This window comes from Xyrauchen texanus, chromosome 10 (assembly GCF_025860055.1).
Source record: "Xyrauchen texanus isolate HMW12.3.18 chromosome 10, RBS_HiC_50CHRs, whole genome shotgun sequence".
Lineage (NCBI taxonomy): Eukaryota > Metazoa > Chordata > Actinopteri > Cypriniformes > Catostomidae > Xyrauchen > Xyrauchen texanus.
The window spans coordinates 40,404,374-40,426,957 of record NC_068285.1 but is presented as its reverse complement, the minus strand read 5'-3'; the positions used below and the strand labels follow the sequence as shown (position 1 = coordinate 40,426,957).

Genomic DNA, 22,584 nt, shown 5'->3' with positions numbered 1-22,584 from the left:
GGATTGTTCACCCAAATATACTGTACAAATTCTGTCATTTACTTTTTGGCACTTGTTCAGGAATTCAGCCTTTTCCCTTGTTGAACCTCTTTATGCTCAGTCTCTGAGGCAAACTGGTATGTCATCTGAAGCTTGCACAAGCCAAAGCAACAGTATTGTGTTGTGATCAGCACTTTTGGAGGTCTGGCACTGGTGATACTGTCAGTTTAAATAGAATCTTTAATGTTCAAATTTTTTTTTTTATTATTGCACAATAATCAATATTATACAAAATAAGTTATTACACATTATCAACCTCTTTTTTTGTGTGTGTGTGTGTTTTTTTTTTTTATAATAAAAACCACAATTATAATAAAGATGTGAATTGGTGAGCCAGATGAGCCCACATACATACATCGGAATAAACAAAGCCCTTAAAAACCCACAAATATTGTGTATATATAAAAAATATTCACATGTATAAATAAACATACAGTATACACCAATCACAACACGTTTATAGAGAAGAAAAAACATGCCCACTAAAGAGAGAGAGAGAAAAATAAATTTAAAACAATAGAATGGAAGAAGAAAGATGGGACAGGAGGCAGGGTTTTAAGAGATTTAAAATAAGTTATAAAAAAATGCCATTTATTAAGAACATTAACTGAATTACTTTTCCTAAAACATATAATTGTTTCCAAGATAGAACATGGTATCTACAAGACATTGAGGTTTGTTAGATTTCCAGTGGAATAAAAAAAACAAAGCCTTGCTAATAGGGATGTAAATGCGAACATATCCAATTGCTTAGTTAGAACCCCAAAATTGCAATAGCAGGACAAACATCAATACTAACTTTGAGCACTACAGACATAATTGTTAAATAATTTACCCTGTAACTTCTCAGCATATGTACTTAAATTACACTGAGATGCATGACACCAATCACATCTGTCCTCTATATTAGAATAAGCCAGGCCTTTGAAAAATGAACTGTGTAATATTTTAAACTGAATGAGACCAAGTCGATCACTTGTTGTACTAATACGTATTCTGTCCAATGCACTTACCCACCAATTATCTTCAAAGATTTCACAGTTCACAATCTCGCACTCTTAGTTTTGTTAAGAAAGTCATCTAAATCTAAAAGTTGACCATAAATTCTTGAAATTAGTGACTTGTGGTGAGGATTAAGCTGCAGAAAATCTTCCCAGAATTGCTTAGGGGGTGAAGAGGGGAAGTTTGGAAAAAGAAAAATGGAGCAATGTCTAATCTGTAAAAACTGAAACAGATGGGAAACTAGCAATCCAATTCAGAAGACAGCTGTGCAAAATTACGAAAAGAGCCATCCTGATACAGGTCTTGAAAAAATCTTAAACATTTTGCATGCCACAGCCTAAAAACAGAATCTGTAAGAAACTGAGAAAACATGGTTCTCGAGTAATGGCATTAATACAGAGACAGAAGCAAAATTTAAAATGTCGCCTGAACTGGCACCAAATCTGAAGGATATATAAAATGACTGGATTCTGTGTAAGGTGAGAAGGATTACAGGGTAAGGGTGAAGGTTAGCAAAGCCAACAAAGAGGTAGCTATACATGAGTTTGCCTCCAGTCTACACCATGGGGCACTGGATGAACAGAACCAAAATGCAAGCTTGTGAATATTTGCTGACCAATAATAAAACTTAAAATTGGGTAGATACAGCCCACCTGTGAGTTGACATATTTGAAGCAATGATTTCCGATTTCTGGGCACTTTACCATTCCACAAAAAATTTCTAACAATTTGATCGATATATTTTAAAAAGTGATTAGGGAGAAGCAAAGGAATGCACTGAAAGAAGAAAGGAAATTTAGGCAAGACATTCATTTTCACCACATTAATTCTACCCATAAAGGTAAATTGCGCCATCTTTGAAAGTCAGACATAGTCTGGTCCAACAAAGGGGAAATATTAGCAGATAAAAGAGATGGTAGGGATCTATTGATATTGATGCCAAGGTACCTGAATCCAGATCTATTTAATTTGAATGTAACATCTGACTGTACAACTCACTCATATGAAGACTTATAACCAGAAAAAGAGCAGAATTTATTCCAAAATAGATAAAAGATACTCGAACTCTTTTTCTGCTTTGAGCAAAATTATAACCTCTGGAGATGTTGAAGAATGTTTGGAATAAATTATATTTAGAAGAGTGAAAATAACTGCCTTCCTCTTATAAACCAGTTTGCTTCTCAGATATAATATTTGGAAGTGTCTTTTCAGGGTGAAAAACCAATACTTCGCCTAAAATCTTGGCATTTGGCATACTCTAGTGAGAGTGACCTATAGGAACTTCAAGACTTTGGATCCTTATCCTTTTATAGAAGATGAAATATGGATGCTTGTGTAAGCGTCTCTGGTAAGGAGCCTCGCTCTAGGGCTTCTGTATACACAGACAAAAGTAATGGGGACACTTTACTCTGAAATGTCTTTTTTTTTTTTTTTTTTTTTTAACTTGATAGGAAAGCCATCGGGCCCTGGAACTTTGTTACTTTGCATCTTTTTAATTGCCTGTAATTTATTTTATTTCTAAACTAGCTTCAAGGTCTTTTGCAACAACTGAATCAATTGTGGTGACATTTAAATTCTTTAAAAAAGATGTCATATCAAGCGTGTCAGATGGAGATTTAGATGTATCTAGAGTGGAATAGAAAGATTTGAAGATGTTATAAATACCTTCAGGATCAAATACCAAATTACCAGATGAATCCTGAATCTGAGGGATTAGTCGACTGGCTGCCTGACATCTTAACTGGTGTCTTAACTTAGCTTTATTTCCATATTCATAATAAGAACTAAGAGAGTGCTATTAAAAACCACTCAGCATCAGTTGTCAGGATAAGATTGAGTTCAGCTTGCAGATCTAGATGGTGTTTAAACTGATATTGTGAAGGGGAATTGGCCAGCTGCTGGTCAATTTGGAAAATATCAGAGGTGATCTCTCATATTCTGGCAGTTTGAAGTCTAAATAGACAAACAATAATCAAATACCTTCCATTCTTATCAGCTATTACCTTAGTGGATGAAAATTGGACTCTTGTATTAATTATCGCAACCCCTATGTCTCTAGAATAAAAATTTGAGTGAAAGTTTCACCTACCCAAGGGACCTTAAGCTTCAAATGATCTTGGTTTCTCAAATGCGTCTAAAAAAAAAAAAAGCAATATCAGTATTTAATCTTTTCAGATTTGAAAATATCTTTGATATTTTTATGTGGTTAAACACACCTTTTAATGTTCCAAGTTAGAAACCTAACTGTGGAGCAGACTGGGTTACACAAATTACCATGAGAATTAGCCATTTACTTTACTATCCCAAACCATCAAAATGAAAAAAATGTATAACACACCTCCTGTAAGACAGAAAATAAAAGAAGAGAATAAACATAACAGAGAAAGGGCTAAACAAAAGAGAGGTATAAGGAAGAAGAAAAAATAAACATCAGAACAAACAAACCCTCGCATATTCAACATCCGCATCCCCAAACGATGCAAACCTCTGTGCCGACTCCAAATGGAGCCATCCCCTACACAGTGCTTACGACTAGAGAACCTCAAACAGAGGACGGAGACCTGCAGAATATATACTCCAATAAAAAAAGCATAGATATCTTAGATCAGATATTTAAACAAAAGTACTTAAACCCAACTCGGCCATTAACAAGGCACTTATGCAGAAAATAAGATAACAATAACCATATTTGACATATAATTAGACTCTGATCACATACTGTATAAGATAACGTTTGAACGTGAAACTATTATAACCATAAGAATATGTGAACAGTGTCCCATTTGCTGTAGTCCAATGCCCAAAACATAATGCCAAAAAGGCTAACTCACTCCACGTACATGACACATTTAAACATTCATCGGACTCATTCTCATGGAATAGTAAGGAACTGACATACCTTTTAGCCTGATCTGGTGAGTTAAACTGCTTCTCCACACCAATGTATGTAACACGTGGACTAGCCTGATGAAGAAATCCAAACTTGACCCCAGGAATTTTACGAAGTTGCAGGCGGACATCGTTGAGCACTTATCGGGCTCAAGCAGTCTTTGCAGTGAGATCTGGGAAGATGTTTATTCTCATATCACTGACTTTGAACTGTCTCAACTCCCTAGCCTGACGTAGAATGTCAACACAATCCGAGGGGTAATGGAATCTTGCCACACAATGGCTCGTGGTTTGGGTTTGCAATGTGTGACGCAATCTGTCGATGGTAATGTCTTTGTCAAAATTAAGTGCCTCCTTTAGTAGCTTGGTGGCTGTGTAGGCAGTAGAGGTCCTATCCTCTGGAACTCCAATAATCCTTATATTGTTGCAGTGAGGTCTGACTTCCAGGTCTTTGCACTTATCTTCCAGTTTTGCCACAGAAAGAGACTCCACTTTCTCTTGTAGTATGTTGATATTGTCAGAGTCGACATGTCAGCCTGCACCATGACCATACGGTTTGAATATTCCGCTTTCATGGCCTGTAGCTCACTTTTAATGGCCGTTAAGTCATCTCCCAGCATGGACCGTAACTCAGAGCAAAATATTTCTGCCAGTTCACTGTGAAGCGATGAAAGTATTTCAACTTTAAGGGCCGTATTGACATCCAGATTCTTGACGAGCACAGTCTGCTCATCCGGGCTGGCTGCTGAATCACTCTGGGCAGAGGGCGGATCAGCTGCAGCAGGCCGCTGTTGCGATGTCTGTGCGTTACCTCGTTTTTTTTGTTTTATTTTTCATCTTTCGTTACGCAAGATGTAGAAAAAAAAACAGTGAAATAAGTGGGATAATGTACAGTCAGGCAGTTATTATCGCCAAATAATTCCCTTCAGGCCAGGGTGATACATGCCAAGATCTTGATCTTGTGTAAAGTTGTATCCGACTTACATAAGAGGACGTAACACCATAAACCCTAAAACGACCATAAAAACAAGGATTTATACAACATAACAGCTAAAGTTTTAACAAGAATTAATGCAAATCCTTTTATAAAATTATACGCTTAACATTTCTGCCTTTCAACCCTCCCAAAATCTAAAGTCTAAATTATTTTCTGTCGTAATTAACATATTCAAGAATGATTTTTTTTTTTTTTAAATGATGAAACGACACACATGCTGTTGCTGTTCAACATGAAGACAAAAGTATTTGGACACTTTCTGGTTTTCAAATGTTAGTGAAACGTTTTCATATTTAATGTAGACAAAGCGTCAGACAGAGTGGGTTGTGCTGATCCTTCATTGTTGTACTGCATGGCTGGCTGAGGATGTGCTGTCTTGGAAAACTGTATCCAGATTTCCTCCATTTTCTCCCATAAACCTCCATATTATTCCATGCAATGGCTTTGTGTCATAGTCTATTTCACACTAGTGTTGTCAAAATATTCGGTACTTCGGTACCAAGTCGGTACTAAAAAAAAAAAACGTCTCTGTACCAAGTACCAGTGGTACCGAGTACCCGGTCAAAGTTCGCGCATGCACGCACGAAGCGCGTGAAGTTGCTGCGTCCTCATGAAAGCGCTGAGACATGGCGACCACCGGCGCTGCTGTGGTGACTGCTCTTGTTTATAAGAAAAAAGGAAAGAGCCATGTGTGGAAATATTTCGGATTTGCGGCTGATGACGAGGGGAACATCATAGATCATCAAAAACCAATTTGCAAATGATGTCATCGAAGTTTTCTCTCAAAAGCAGGAAACACATCAAACTTGATAAAACACCTTAAAGACCGACACCCGGGTCTAATGAAAGAGTTCAAGCAGGTAAGTTTCAAATTATTTTCAAATTTAGAGGTTCTGTTTTGAGTTATATACCATATTTTAATTTGAATGTCGGATTGAAATAAACACAATGTTAGCCGTGTAGTAAATCATTAGCATAACGTTACGTGGTGCAGCTAACGCAAATATAATGAGTGTTAGAATTAAGCTTCTTTATTAACTATTTAATGCTACTATACATTTTATTAGGGTTAAAAAAAAAACAGGAGGACATGAAGGTTTTTTTAAATGACACACCAGAGGTTTTTTAAATGACCTTTTAATTTATAAAAATGTTTAAGTTTATAAATATAACACTGAGTGTTTATTCAGTCATGGCTTATTGTTGTGTTTTTTAGGTGTGTAATTTATTTTCATTTATTAGTTGTGGAAAAACTTGAAACACAATTTTAAATAAGTATAAAGAATGGCATTGTTTACCTTTATTAATAAAAATAGTGTGTTGTTCAATTAGCATGTTTTTGTGTTTTGCTTTGGTACCGAGAACCATGGATTTTTTCTTGTAAATTTAGTCTAATTTAAACTTTGGTTTGGTACCGAAATTGGTACCGAGAACCGTGGATTTTCACTGGTATCGGTACCGAATACTGAAATTTTGGTACCGTGACAACACTATTTCACTCTGTGTAGCACATGCCACTTTCTTTGTGTTGACTTTTTTTTTTTCTTGTTTTGCTGTCACAGTCCTCATTTTGACATAGGCATATTTGGTTAGGGTTTTTTGTAAATCAAACAGGGGGTGTCTCTTGTCTTATGTATTGTGTGTACTCTTACACTCAAGAGTGATGCAGGATTATGGACAACTCCTATGACAAAGACCACTTTATTCATGGAAGCAGATGCAATGGAGGCTTTTCTCAGATGGAAAACTCACTGTCGACCCAATGACATCTAGTGTGCACCAAGAATTTGTTGCTGCTTTTGTGGATAATTCCACAAGGACACTCAAAAATAAATATATTTTATAAGGTTTTCATAATATCCTGCAATGATAAACATGAAAGCAGATTTTCATTATGTAATCATTATGTGGACTGTCAGAGGCACTTAAGCATCTTTCCTGCACGAAATATTCCTTTGACTAAATCAAGCTGTAAATGAATACAGTGAGAATTGAGCTATTAAACCGATGACAAGATCAAAATCTTTTCTCAAATCACTCCTTCTGTCCCTTGTTACTTGCCAACAAACTTCGGACAAGAACAAGCCATCTTTATTTAACGGGTTCTCGTTATTAATGATCAGTTGAGAATGTCCATGGCCTCCTGTAATTAATTATGCCATCAGTTCTGATGAACAGTGCAATTAATCTTGAGTGATCAGACTAACAACATTCACTTATGTTGGTACTATTTTCCTGCAGGTTTTCTAAAGGATTCAGTTTTTTTAATCCACATATAATTTTTATATATTACAAACTACCTTTATTTAGCAAGTCACTCTTTGGACCGAGACAAACCGATAACACTTGAGTGAGTCATACAAAGAACGGTATAATAATAGTCATTTACGTGAATTAGATGATTCTGTAGGTGTGACTGTTTAGATTTAGTAGCAATTCAGGAAATGCTGTTGCAAGATAAATATCCTCTGTGTATATATGTGCATGGATGTATGCTAGTACTTTAACAGCTATACACCTGCAATCCTTTCATCTCGGAGTCTTTTTGTCTGTGTTTAACCTGACAGTTATGCAGTCATTGCCTTCGGTTGTGCCAGCTGTCCAAAGATCACATGTGGTCGTGAGGGCTGTGGAACGGAGTTCTGTTATCACTGTAAACAGCTGTGGCACCCCAACCAGACCTGTGACGCCGCCCGACAGCAGAGAGCCCAGAGCCTCAGACTGAGACCCTTCAGATCATCTTCACTCAGCTACAGCCAGGAGAGTGGAGCTACAGGTAAGCACACCACACATACACACCGCTTACCATCTCAGGCCACTTTGCATCTTGAAAACTTGTGTGGGAATCCATAACTGTGATTTTGCCAAGAAATGGGTGTATGTTGTGATGCAAACATGTCAGCATAGAAATACACCATTAATTATAAACATTGACTTATTGATGCATCCTATTTTCGAAGTTCCTACGTTTCACATTAATAAAACAGTGGAATGCTTTCATGGTTGAATGTTATGAAACAGCATGATTCCACATGTGATTTAAAATGGAATGCAGCGTAAATCTCGTGCCTCATGTCAAGAGAGTTGGTGTAAATATATGTGTCTGTAACTTCTAAAGCTGATGACATAAAGCCATGTCCCCGCTGTGCGGCCTACATCATTAAGATGAACGATGGGAGCTGTAATCACATGACCTGCGCTGTTTGTGGCTGTGAGTTCTGCTGGCTATGCATGAAGGAGATCTCAGACCTGCACTACTTGAGGTTGGTTTGCTGAACACAACTGAGATTTACCGACACATCACAGTAACTATGATACAGATATTGTGACACTTTTTAATATATTTGTTCATGCCAAATGACATGAACAAAAAGTAAATTAATCTCTTTATTGTCTCCAGATACCGAATTGGTGAAGTACAGAAGTTTGATGTAATGCTTATTTGTCTGTTCTTGTCATAGCCCTTCAGGGTGCACGTTTTGGGGTAAAAAGCCATGGAGTAGGAAGAAGAAGATCCTGTGGCAGTTGGGCACACTCGTAGGTGCTCCAGTTGGCATTGCACTGATTGCTGGCATCGCCATACCTGCAATGGTCATCGGGATTCCTGTTTATGTGGGGAGAAAGGTGGGTGGCTCAGTGTGTGAATGTTGAGAACAAAGGTCAAGGCTTAATTCAGGTTCTTATTAGCCTTATGGCATATCAGGATGTTTTACTTTTTTAGCATAGGGTGGCATGTTGACCTGTCCAGAAAATTATTTTACATACGCAATCATTTAGTTATATTATTATTATTTAAAAAATATCAAAATTGGCAGTTTTGGACTGGGCTTGCGAGTTTTACTGAATGTTAATCTCAGGACGTGCAGCATCAGTGGTCTTCAAGCCAGCTTGAGAGTTTGGTTGAGTTCACGCATGTCCTTTGGTACTGTTTTGACCTGCATGTGAGAACTCCAAACAAACGCAGACCATTTTCCATGTGCTTTATAAATGCAAAGGGCTCCGGCTTAAATTTTTGCATATTTGTGATTCCAAATATATTTGGCCGTAACTCATTAAAATACAAAACAAATGACTTCCTGTCACCATATAGAACAAGTGCAAATAAAATCACATGATTCACAACTTGTTGACACAATTCTTTATATTATGTCTTTAACAAATTGAGTGGGTTATATTGAGGAAAAATAGACATTAGGCGGTTTCTCTACAATTGTCAGCATTTCCTGTGATAGCTTGCTTTTTGTAAACAGTTTTCTTGAGATACATTTTTACAACTAAAGGATAATAAAGGGGCTTATTTAAACTGACTGGAAAAACAGTTGCTTTTAATAAACCATTGAAACTGGTGCTTTTTTAATCACTATAGAAATAACTGAGATTTTTTAGTTTTTTTTTGTAGAGAACATTTATAGTGTGTTGCATTTTTTTCAGTGCTGATTTTTGAAGTAAGATACAGTCAGGTCCATAAATATTGGGACATCGACACAATTCTAATCTTTTTGGCTCTATACACCACAATGGATTTGAAATGAATCGAACAAGATGTGCTTTAACTGCAGACTTTCAGCTTTAATTTGAGGGTATTTACATCCAAATCAGGTGAACGGTGTAGGAATTACAACAGTTTGTATATGTGCCTCCCACTTTTTAAGGGACCAAAAGTAATGGGACAGATTAACAATCATAAATCAAACTTTCACTTTAATACTTGGTTGCAAATCCTTTGCAGTCAATTACAGCCTGAAGTCTGGAACGCATAGACATCACCAGACGCTGGGTTTCATCCCTGGTGATGCTCTGCCAGGCCTATACTGCAACTGTCTTCAGTTCCTGCTTGTTCTTGGGGCATTTTCCCTTCAGTTTTGTCTTCAGCAAGTGAAATGCATGCTCAATCGGATTCAGGTCAGGTGATTGACTTGGCCATTGTATAACATTCCACTTCTTTCCCTTAAACTCTTTGGTTGCTTTCGCAGTATGCTTCGGGTCATTGTCCATCTGTACTGTGAAGCGCCGTCCAATGAGTTCTGAAGCATTTGGCTGAATATGAGCAGATAATATTGCCCGAAACACTTCAGAATTCATCATGCTGCTTTTGTCAGCAGTCACATCATCAATAAATACAAGAGGACCAGTTCCATTGGCAGCCATACATGCCCACACCATGACACTACCACCACCATGCTTCACTGATGAGGTGGTATGCTTTGGATCATGAGCAGTTCCTTTCCTTCTCCATACTCTTCTCTTCCCATCACTCTGGTACAAGTTGATCTTTGTCTCATCTGTCTATAGGATGTTGTTCCACAACTGTGAAGGCTTTTTTAGATGTTGTTTGGCAAACTCTAATCTGGCCTTCCTGTTTTTGAGGCTCACCAATGGTTTACATCTTGTGGTGAACCCTCTGTATTCACTCTGGTGAAGTCTTCTCTTGATTGTTGACTTTGACACACATACACCTCCTCCTGGAGAGTGTTCTTGATCTGGCCAATTGTTGTGAAGGGTGTTTTCTTCACCATGGAAAGAATTCTTCGGTCATCCACCACAGTCTGGTCTTCCGGGTCTTTTGGTGTTGCTGAGCTCACCAGTGCGTTCTTTCTTTTTAAGAATGTTCCAAACAGTTGATTTGGCCACCCCTAATGTTTTTGCTATCTCTCTGATTGGTTTGTTTTGATTTTTCAGCCTAATGATGGCTTGCTTCACTGATAGTGACAGCTCTTTGGATCTCATATTGAGAGTTGACAGCAACAGATTCCAAATGCAAATACCACACTTGAAATGAACTCTGGACCTTTTATCTGCTCCTTGTAAATGGGATAATGAGGGAATAACACGCACCTGGCCATGGAACAGCTGAGCAGCCAATTGTCCCATTACTTTTGGTCCCTTAAAAAGTGGGAGGCACATATACAAACTGTTGTAATTCCTACACCGTTCACCTGATTTGGATGTAAATACCCTCAAATTAAAGCTGAAAGTCTGCAGTTAAAGCACATCTTGTTCGTTTCATTTCAAATCCATTGTGGTGTATAGAGCCAAAAAGATTAGAATTGTGTCGATGTCCCAATATTTATGGACCTGACTGTATGTGTGGCTTAATGTGCAGGTTGTCTCTGTGATCAAGGGTAACCCACTGTAAACTAGGTCACTTGTACAATGATTAATAACTTTTCAAATATGCACAGTACAATCTGAATTTCATTTGGAAGGGATTTCCGTAATGGTCTGTTTATCTGACCCAAATTCTAACTGAGCTTTGAATTGTGAAATGATATGGCCTAAATGTCTTATCACACACAGCCCTGTTTGATATTTAATAAACGCTTGTTAGATCATCCAGCAGCCAATTAAATGATATAAGCGTAATGAATAACTAAAGTGTAATTAAATCTAGATAGATTGATGAATGTGTATGAGGAGTGAGTCCTATGCTTGTAATCACTCTTTCTTTGAATCCATGTGCTTCAGATTCATAATCGTTATGAGGGTAAGGACATCTCCAAGCACAAAAGGAATCTGGTGATAGCAGGAGGTGTGACGCTGTCAGTGATTGTGTCTCCAGTGGTTGCTGCTGTCACTGTCGGTAAGTAGGCTCGTAAACTTCCTTTTTCATTCTTTTTTGCTTACTAAGTCACTTTATGACTGAAATTACAGCAGTTGATTTATGGTTTATAATATAGCACATTTCTGTTGCTACTTTGCAAGCACTGGTATTTACTTGAGGAAATGTAAATCTAATTGGCAATCTGCTATCCAGTCTAAATGTGGCTGTACTGCTATAAAGTTAGTATTTTGTAACGTGTTATACTGTACATTTATGTAGGGATTGGAGTGCCCATCATGTTGGCGTATGTCTACGGCGTGGTGCCAATCTCCCTGTGTCGCAGCGGTGGTTGCGGCGTGTCTGCTGGGAATGGCAAAGGCGTCCGCATTGAGTTTGATGATGAGAATGAAATGAATGTGGGCACTGGAGCAGCGGTGACTGGTGAGTGACCGTCACTGAAGGTCATTAACACCTGTGGTCACGCTAGAGTCTTCATTACAGTGTCAAACAACTGTTATGACAAACAAGATTCAAACCCTTTATCAAGCTGCAGTTTTTATTAGAATCTCTTCTTTTTGCCTCATTCTTTCTCTTTAGTCTGTCTTGACCATCTCTACCTCATGATTTGTCCATTACATTTCACACTTTCTCTTCTCATCGCTCATGTTTAATGCAAACATGTGAAAGGCACTGCAGTTTCAAGTGCTCTTCCTGGAGAGACCATTTGCATTGTAGTAGGTTGATCTAGATTAATGTGATCTGCTTTAAGAGCAGCAATCTGTGCTGCAGAAGAAACAAAGAAATATGTTTTGTTTAACTGTCAAAACAGTTATACATTAATTGTTTCTGTATCCTTAATTGGTATTAGCATTACATTTTTAGTCTAAAGTTAAGATGTGTACATGCCTAAAAAAAACCTGACTTGCTGAGTTTGTCTTCTACTGATTGTGTTGCTAAATACCTGATGCTGGGAAGAACATTTTGCTTTTAAGTGTCTCATATTCCTTCCTTTAATCACTGTAACTTCAGTTTTGTTCTTTCTAAACATAATTAGTGGTGCAAGGATTGTTACTGCTCATACTTGGGTTAGGACAACAAACAAGCTTTCAATTTTGGCACATAACTTATCACATTGTCTCACATTGTTTGTGCTTCTGACATAAATTATGCTTCAAATCATGCAGCTTGTTGAAAAGAGGTGTGTTATAACTTTATGAAGTTATCAGACTGCCTCTTTTATTGACCACCAGGTAAAAAAGGTAAACATTTTTTTTTTTTTTAAATCACTTAGACTTGTGTGAAAGGTGTGACCAGTACCATTTCTATAGACCATTTTAAGGATATAAACAATAACAAAGGAATTAGAACGCTACTGACCCTGAAGCACTTCCGCTATCATTACCAAATCCTTTAAATAAGGTTCTGAGTTAACACGTTTTCTGAAAGACCATAAAATCTGAATTGACTTCTACAGACCTGTTGTTGATACTGAGAGTCTATGCAAGAGTTTATCATAATTTAGATTCTCACAATTATTTCCTCAGTGGTAAGATTGTGAATATTGGATCGCTCCTGTTATAATTGATGAAGCCATTCAATGAAGCTGTCTTTGTGACCTGCGTACAAGTAAAGGATTTCTTTTTTAATTATAAAAATACTTTTGATGTCTCTTTGTGCTACTCCAGCTACTCTGAGAACCTATCAGCTCGATACTGCTGACATTGTTGGCTTTTGTGTGATAAATCGCTTGTTCCTCATTTGTAAGTCATTTTGGATAAAGGTGTCTGCTGAATGACTAAATGTAAATTAATTGCACAGTTTCATTCATTATAATGGGAGCAATCTATAGTCACTTTTAGAGCTCTACTTCAACTTTGGAGATCTAAACACTTACATTTCCGTTAGTTCCAGGGAGCATCCAGCCACTTTACAACATGGGCCTTATTTTTACTCTTTCCCCACCAAACACAGCATTTTCCGGGTTTTATGAAAAAACGCTTCCCCGCCAAACACGGAATTTTCCGGGTGTCCGTGTTTTAGGTGGTATACGGTAAGGAAGACCCGCACGCATGTTTTGAAAGAGTACGCAACTCTTTGATCAAAGAAACAGAATGCGATCGTCTCAAACGTGAAGTGGAACACCATACTAATACTAAAGCACTTGTTTGATAAAAATGCCTTTTTCTCAGCTTTTTGTCCGAAATGTTGTTTTTGACAAAACCTACCTCTGTTCAAGTGGCAATAAAAAAAGAACAAATGAAGATAAAATAAAATTTTGCCTAAAAGCAGAGGCTCAGATCTTTATTTTGATATATAGCATCTTCATATATTCATGGAAGAAAATATTCTGCGGGCCATTAAAGTTTAGCGAAAATCGTCAAAAACCCTGGCGGTGGCTGGCAACTTTTTTTTAAAAACGCTGGCGGGGAAAGAGTTAATAATGACATTTTATGACAGTCGTGTTAATGTTAGTAACATGAATCATGTTAAAGTTGCTATGAATGAAGCGACTCCTGCTGTTGTTTTGAATGAGTTCGACACTATCAGGAAACCGACTTCCTTTTAAACTGACGAATAGTCATTGAAAGAGACTTGTGTCTCTGCAGAACAAAAATAGGTGTTTCCAATCAGTGGGCATTTTCAAACTGGGATGGGGTGTTTTTCTACCGCTACACGATTTGCCTACTACATTGAGATTCCCTATTGGATAGTTGAAAAACACCCATCCCCATTTGAAAACACCCAGAGATTGAGAAATGTCCATTATTGTTCTGCAGAGACCTATACTTCCCTTGAAATTGTCTATTGGACCACGATATCATAGAGAATTTAAGGGGTAGCTTTCTTTGACTTACTGTGCCGGTAAGTAACTTCCTAGCAACCACCCACAACACCCTAACATTGTGGTGGTGACTTTTTTTACTAGACTGTATGACTTGCATTTTCTTCAGTAAATGTTAAATTGTAGTTGTTGTTTAATAGTTTAGTCTAACACTCGAGTTGGGAAGTAACAAGCTAGAAAATTTGAGTTGATTATATTCCCATCTGACAACTGTAGCACTGCAGCAAACATTACCAGACCTTGAGCCTTTTCTAGACGCAGCTTCTGATACTCAAGGATCAAAGAGCTTCATTTCTCAAGCACCATATAATTCCCGTGAAGCTCAGGTAATGCTGGGGAAAAAGTAGCTTTTTGCTGATGTGCAGTGTAGGCTATGTGGTTTGGAAGTAAGGTCATATGCAATATTGTCATGCGGCAAAGGTGCATCAATGGAGCTATAATGCTACCCCTCACATTAAAAAGCACGTATAAGTCCTTATAACTACAATGCTGTCCACAGACACCACTTCAGTAGCAGAGACCAGGCATAACCCCAGCATTGGTGAAGGCAGTGTTGGGGGTCTAATGGGCAGCCTGAGTGCTAGCGGGAGCCACATGGATCGTATCGGAGCAATGAGAGACAACTTGAGTGAGAATGCCAGCACTATGGCCCTCGCTGGGGCCAGCATCACCGGCAGCTTGTCAGGAAGTGCCATGGTCAACTGCTTCAACAGGTCTGACATTTACAAAAAATCCTATATTTATTGAGACGGCAATGTTTACATGTGCTTACAACATTCATAGGGCATTGAAAAGCATTAAATGAAATGTGGCTAATTTTAAACAGAAGAACTTACAAAAATGAAGTGGCCAATTGCTATGGGTGTAAAAAGACTGTGCTGAGATGTTTAGGGCTGTTGATTTGCTTCAGGCTTTGTATTAAATCATGTTTCTTATTATAGCCAAAAAAGGCTTTAGTTACTATAATTCTCAGATTTATAGTACATTTATATTCCGTGTTCTCCATTCAGATTATTGTCACCCTTGTTGTTGGCTGTTTCAAAACCTAGCAACCTACCTAGACAGCATTGAGGATATTATTAGCATGTCCTGAATCTTTGAATCAAACTTTCTGAAGCTTATAATGCCTGAAAGTGGCATCTAGGAAGATAGCATATTTTGAAACGCTTCTACTTGAGCGTGCATGCATGAGAGTTTATAAAGCTGTTTCTTTTGTCTCCCAGGTTAGAGGTTCAAGCTGATGTACAGAAGGAGCGCTGCAGTCTCAGTGGGGAGTCCGGGACTGTAAGTCTGGGGACAATCAGCGACAACGCTAGTACCAAAGCAATGGCTGGATCCATTCTTAATGCCTACTTGCCTCTGGACAGGTGTGTATTCATATAGCTGAAAGAATTCATATGCAATTAATAGGTGGGAAATGTAACACAATTCTCCATTTAGAGATGAACATTGATGAACATGAGCATTGATGAAATTGCAACAGTTTTGGGAAGTTTTATAGCAGTCGTAACTTGGCTGAATAAGTTATATTGATGCAATTGTGAACAAAGCAGTAGCATTAAAGGAATATTCCAGGTTCAATATGCATTTGTGGCATAATATGTATTGCCACAAAAACATTATTTTGACATGCTCCTCATTTCTTTATAAAAAGCTCAAATCTGGATTACAGTGAGGCATTTACAATGGAAGTGAATGGGGGCCAATCCGTAAAGTATAGCCAGTAGTTATGAACAATATATGTGTTAACATGATTTTAGTGTGATAAAATCACTTAATAACTTCTGTGAAATGTAATAGCGAATTTGACAATTACGTTGCCATGATGATGTAATATCAACAAACCCTAAAATGACAATTTAAACAAAGTTACAGCTCAAATAATACATGAGTTTTAACATCAGAATTAATGTGAGTGCTTTTATAAAATTATAAACTTCACATTTGTGTTCAAACCCTCCAATAATTTACACTTCCATTGTAACCGTGTTGTTTTTGCTCATAAAGAAAAGGGAGGAGTAGAAATTAATTTTAATCGACATTATGCAATTTATCAATGCATGTTAATATTAATATTTAATACAAATTTAAACATTTTATATTTTCAGGCTGACTAAACCAATCCATCTTTTCAACTCTTTTTAGATCCAATGTAGTCCTCCAAGCGCTACTTTTTTGTTCTTGAATATCCTAATTCACTTGAAAATAATGTTGTATTATGCAAGTAAAATGTAAAATGCCATATGTTGACTTCAACAGTTTGAGTATGTACTAGGTTTTCTCATTCATGTATCCAGTCAGAAATGCCATTTTAGTAGTGTAAGAGTAGTAGGGCTGCAACAACTAATCAATAAAATGGATAATTATCGATAATGGAAATCATTGACAATGAACTTCATTATCGATTAGTTGGATATATGCAGCGAGCACAGAGTGACTTGACTTTACAGCTCAATGAAAATGTGTTGCATGATGAGACTCATTTGAAAAACAATGGAGACAAGTTGAATCAGAAAAAAACACGACCCAAGTGATCTAGCGCATGAGTACTTACAAAACACTTCAAAGAAGATCATAATAAGCGTACAGTTTAACGTGTAGCAGTAGCTGCTTCAGGTGCATTGATGGAGGGCTTGTGCTGTATGTTGAGCTTTAGAGTGGTTTCTCTCCAGTGCGTAACTTACTTTTTACTGCAATTTTCTTTGTTTTATAATGTATACTCTGGATTCAAAGTCAAGCGCGTATTTCCACGTATTTTGCGAAACTGTTCGTTACCACATGCAAATCTCGTTTACACTTCACTGAGCATTGAGCAAGGGAGCGCGTGCATCCGCATCAATCAAACCGTTCGTGATGCAGAAAGGGAGCGCCATCATTTTGATTAAACATGTGCAACATCATACCTCGTTTCAATAATCAGTTGTGCACCTCTCGTGCATATGACATCGATGTCTCAGAGGTCAAAGTGTGCCGGATTTTAAAGTGACTTAGATGGTTTCACCACCTCATGCGAGGGCATTATACAATGAACGACCTTATTATCAGCACTTGAGAGAATTTGCACTGCGTTTACAGATAATTGTACTATATTAAACTGTGTATAATACTGAATATGATGTATAATAATTATAAGGGTCCTTATAATTAATAATTAATGTAATGTCTGATTTCACCAGTACATTTATAGCATGTCAAACATTATTTTATTGGATAAACATACACATACTTTTGAAAAGAATAATTTCGAAACGTAATCGGTGATGATGCTATTTTAAAACCTACAATATTAATTTAAAATAGTGTATGTAATCAGTGACTGTGTACAAGCATATGTATCTAACATAATTATGAATATTTCAGATGGGCAGAATTATTAATATTTCTATTCTGGTGTCACCATTGCCCTCTGCTGGACTGATTTTTAGTCCCACTCTTCCCTGATGGATGCGGTGCGCAAATGTCATTCACTATAGAAACAGCGATGTCCTCCGCCATTTTAAACCATATGTATCCAATGTGGAAACTCACTGAGCGCTGTTCTATGTAAACAATGACTAACGGATTCACTTTACATCACCAACTGGCTCATATTACACACAAAAAATAATCTTTTGCCAACACCTGCTGGTTAACATATGTAATATGATGTAAAAGACAGTAACTCCTAACACATATGCACTACTCTTACACTTTAGTTTATAACAGCACGAACACAAGCGGAGTGATGCACACACAGTGAAGCGTCTGAGTGCTCATGCTGTCACACCATCAGTGCGCATGGAACGTCTCTCGTCCAATCAGATTCAAGGACCGGAACTAACTGTGGTATATTTTATCTTAACTGGGTTTTTGCATAATCAAGCTACAGTTTTCATCTGTCTGTCCAAGTACACATGAAGAAATGCGGAATGGACAATTCAAAGAAAGATCATCTGATGAGGAAATATTAAATCCACCTGGTTTTGCATCACCTTTGTCTTTCAATGCACGTGCACAATCCTGAAGCCATTAAAGTGTATAAATGCTGGATGAAGCAGAGCTACAATTGCATAGGTCTGTTAGTCTGAATTTGCAAAAATGATTATAACCTTTATTTAACCAGAAAAACCTCTGAGATTAAAAATCTCTTTTACAGGAATGTCCTGGCCAAGATAGACAGCAAATAAGTAAAAAAAGAAATACACAGCCTAATTTAAATAAATTAAAACAGACATTTACAATACTAAAAACGCTTACAAGTCATTGATTCATCTTCAAGTTGATGAACTTAAAATGTTCCATAGACACCAAGTTTTGTAAATTGTAAGAGAATTCCAGTCAAACGGAGCTGCATACCTAAAAGCCTTTTTTCCTAATTCAGTTCGAACACGGGGAACGGAAAGAATATAGCAATTCTGAGAACAAAGGGAATATTTCACAACACTGTTCCGTTGGATCAAACAACAGAGATACAAGGGCAAGAACCCCAAGATAGCCTTGTAACTAGTTGTATACCAGTGCATTTCTCTTCTAATTGACAAAGAAGGCCAAGCTACTCTATTATACAGTGTACAATGATGGGTTGAGGGTTAACAATTCAATTTAAATCATAAAGCACCATGATACACAGCATCCAAAGAAGATAAGATGGAGCAAACTGATACACAACATCCCCATAATCAAATATTGGTAAGAATGTAGCAGAGACGAGTTTTGTTCTTACATTAAATGAAAAACAGATCTTGTTTCTGAAATAACACCCTAGCTTTGTTTTCAGTTTTTTCTTTAGCTGAGTAATGTGAGAACTAAAAGATAGTTTATCGTGAATAATAATACCAAGGTATTTATACTCTTTCACTAACTCAATCACATTTCCTTTCAAAGACTGAAAAGAAGTAATATTATTTACTATTTTCTTTTTTACTTGAAAGTAACATGTTTAGTTTTATCAGCATTCAAAATGAGTTTTAAATTGTTAAGTCTTAACTGAATGACATCAAAAGCTAATTGTAGATTATGCAAGGCTTGCTGCTTAGAGGAAGCACTACAATACATAAGTGTCATCAGCATAAAAATGGAATCGCACATTTTGAATGTCATGATAAAGACTATTTATATAAATAGTAAATAAAAGGGGTCCCAACACCGATCCTTGGGGGACACCCTTAGCAATCTCTAATGACTCTGATTGTTTACCTTCTATCTGTACACGTTGTATTCTTCCACTTAAATAATTTCTAAACCAAAATATAGCCTGATTTGATTAACCAACACTTTTAAGTCTATGCAACAGTATTTCATGATCCACTGTGTCGAAAGCCTTTTGATAAATCAATGAAAAGAGATGCACAGTAACCTCCCATACCTAAAAAGATTCTGCAAAAATTGGAACGAAGTTTTACAAAACATTTCATCTATCTTAAATGTAATGAAGTGGATGTTCGTTTGTTACAGAGATGGGAACAGTATGGAGGTGCAGGTGGATGTGGAATCGAAACGTGGGAAGCTTAGACACCACAGCGGTAGCAGCAGTATGGATGATGGCAGCAGTGGGGGCCACGGTGCCAGCGTTTGCCCCTCTGGCTGCCCCCATGAGGGTAGGTGCGGCTCTTCTCGCTGGATCATGGAGCCCTCCTCCACCCCTTCCTCCTCTTCTTGCCAGAAGAGCAAAGGCAAATTGCGAAAGAAGAGTGGAGGCACCAAGATCAACGAGACTCGTGAAGACATGGATGCCCAGCTGCTGGAGCAGCGCAGTACCAACTCCAGCGAGTTAGACTCGCCCTCTCTGAGCGGCAGCCTGCACTCGGTGGCCGACTCACACTCCAGCCACTTCTCTGAGGTCAGCTGCTCTGACCTGGACACCTGCAGACTACCCTGCTACGAGACTCATGGTCGGCATCCCAACATGGGTGGAACGATCAGCCCACTACCCGAAGTCGAGCACGACCGGTTGGAAAACTGTCCAGCCTCTGCGAGTCTCCCCCAGGCTTCGGTTGCCCCTCTCACCCCTGATGGAGCAGTGGAGCGCCCCCTGTGCTACATTGCAGAGGAGAACATGAGTTTAATCTGTGCAGCTGATCTGGATGCCGGCGCTAGTGCGAGCTCACCTAAAAGACGCAATAACAACCTTTCTCAGCCGACTAGCCCTGTGCGTAACACCTGTATTCAAACAGAGATATAACGAGACAGTTTGGAGTTAACCCAAATGCTAGCTTTCAAAGCTAACCTCATCCACTTTATTACCAAGGATTGCACACTGAAATTTAAATAAAAGCTTGTATGAGTTTCAAGAAGGTTGTGTTTTCAGGTTGGTCATTGTTTAATTGAGTGTTTGAGAAGGAACGCCACTATTTACACTGTTCAAGGGCAGGATATTCCACATGGGTTAAGAAAGCTCTTCTGATTGACAGGTTGTATGAGGGCCTGTTAGCTTGGGCATACAGTTGGTCTAAAGCTCTGACAAGATTCGGAAAGGCAACAGATGAATGTAAGGCGGCAAGTGATGCACAGATACTGAAGATGACATGATGATGATGTAGCTGTCAATCACGTATGCCTCTATTTCAGTGTTCAGGGTCGCGCTGATCAACGACCTCAGCAGTGAGGAAGAGTGTGCGTGTGAGTCTCACGAAAAACATGTCCAGGTCATATTTCACCCCAGATTAGTAGCAATATTTTGTATAAAGTCAATGAAACCCTTATTTTATGACTAGGCCACCAAAATCACCAAAAAACTTCCAATTAATTACTGGAAAATTACAAATTACTGAGGGGAAAATGGTGCTTCCCCCTAAATTCTCATTACCGCAATGCATTTTTGTATTTCCGATTATTTTTCAATGGTGATTTTCATGTATTGTCATTACTTGAATACAGTAATTTTTTAGTTACTGTATAATTTAGTTAAATAATTACTGTTATACAGTAATATAGTATAATTACAGGAAAAAATATGAAATATGACCTGGGCAAGTTCTTCACAAGATTTGTGAGATTTCCCATGTATTCAGGCACCTTTTCTAGACACACATATACTCTCAGTTCAACATATAGCTTTAGCTGGAGAAATCTGCGTCTGTTGGGAGGGATCCGATGTTCATAAAGACCAGCCCACTAGGGACCAGGCAATAGATTTCCCTTCACCACAGTGAACCTTCTTGTAAATGATTGCATTTTTCATTTCTTGGGCTTTTCAAAAAAGCCCAAGATTTCTCTCATCTAGCATCACTGCTCATTTTATGTATTGTTGAAGTCCTGTGTTGAGGTGCTGGTTCCGGCTGAAGGGCCTGTGAGGTGCCGGATGAAGCTGTTCAGGTGCCTCCTGCTGGTAGCATGGGGACTTGTCACCAAATCCAAAATATTCCTATGGTATAAGTCATGGAGAAGGAATGTTTAAAAAAAAAAAGCCATGCTAATTCCACTGATATGGGTTTGAACTGTCTGAAGTGGACTCTGATTCATTTATATTTATGAAACAGAAGGGGTTGCACCCTCTTTAAACAGTGTAACCATCAATCAACTTTATTTTCAAAGGCTATGATGGTAATCACATTCAGGTCATTTGAACCAACTTACGATTAAGTGATTTTCATATCTGCATTTGACTCATGGTGCCTTTTGGATCATAGAAAGAAAACTAGTTTATTTCTCCAGTTTGTGTCTTTATAGAATTCAAATGTATTTGGATGAGGCTGAATTGAATGTTAGTGAGACGGTGTGGCATGTTTCCTCTTGTCCCTGTGCTACACACTCAACGGTTAGGGACTACACAACCAACCGCCTACCAAAGACAGCACTCGGGCTCACCGATGATGACGACTCCTCACCATTAAACCCTGCATACTTTAACCAGATTCGCATTTTACAGACTCTGCCGCCTCGGAGCACTGTGTCTGACCCATGTTCAAGAGTTCATTTTTGTTCACTTTCCTGCTGCCGTTCTGGGGCAGTTCTATAATCTCTCAAAACTGATCTAATGCAACAAGCTGCTTTTGTTATGGTTTCTTTCATTTCTTTTTCTGGTGTTTTGAGCCTTCCTGCCTATATCTGTATGAATATTAATTCAGAGGCTGGGGCCAATTGATTTCGAACTTGTTCAGAACAGCTTATGATGTTTGTATATTTTCTTTATAATATGCGTGTAAATGTGTATCTAAATGAAAATAAAAACATTGAATCCACATTTGTCTGTCTTTGGTCATCAAAGGCTATTTGTTTTTTGAAATGTGCAAAGTGCATTACGTCCATGTAGCCCAGTCTCACCTCAAAATGCAAGTAGAATGGCAGTGTATTTCA

The 22,584-nt window shown here is 38.0% G+C and overlaps 1 protein-coding gene across 1 annotated transcript in view; it reads left to right on the top strand.

Annotated features, from left to right (window-relative positions):
* LOC127650525 (E3 ubiquitin-protein ligase RNF19A-like) overlaps positions 1-22,465 on the top strand; it is a 59,334-nt gene extending 36,869 nt beyond the window's left edge. Inside the window, exons 3-10 of the mRNA XM_052135985.1 lie at positions 7,495-7,703; positions 8,046-8,190; positions 8,389-8,551; positions 11,393-11,507; positions 11,748-11,909; positions 14,810-15,023; positions 15,534-15,677; positions 19,744-22,465. Of these exons, the coding sequence (XP_051991945.1) occupies positions 7,495-7,703; positions 8,046-8,190; positions 8,389-8,551; positions 11,393-11,507; positions 11,748-11,909; positions 14,810-15,023; positions 15,534-15,677; positions 19,744-20,470 (1,879 nt within the window). The 3' untranslated portion in view covers positions 20,471-22,465. The remainder of the gene's footprint in view (positions 1-7,494; positions 7,704-8,045; positions 8,191-8,388; positions 8,552-11,392; positions 11,508-11,747; positions 11,910-14,809; positions 15,024-15,533; positions 15,678-19,743) is intronic.
* Positions 22,466-22,584: the final 119 nt, after the last annotated feature.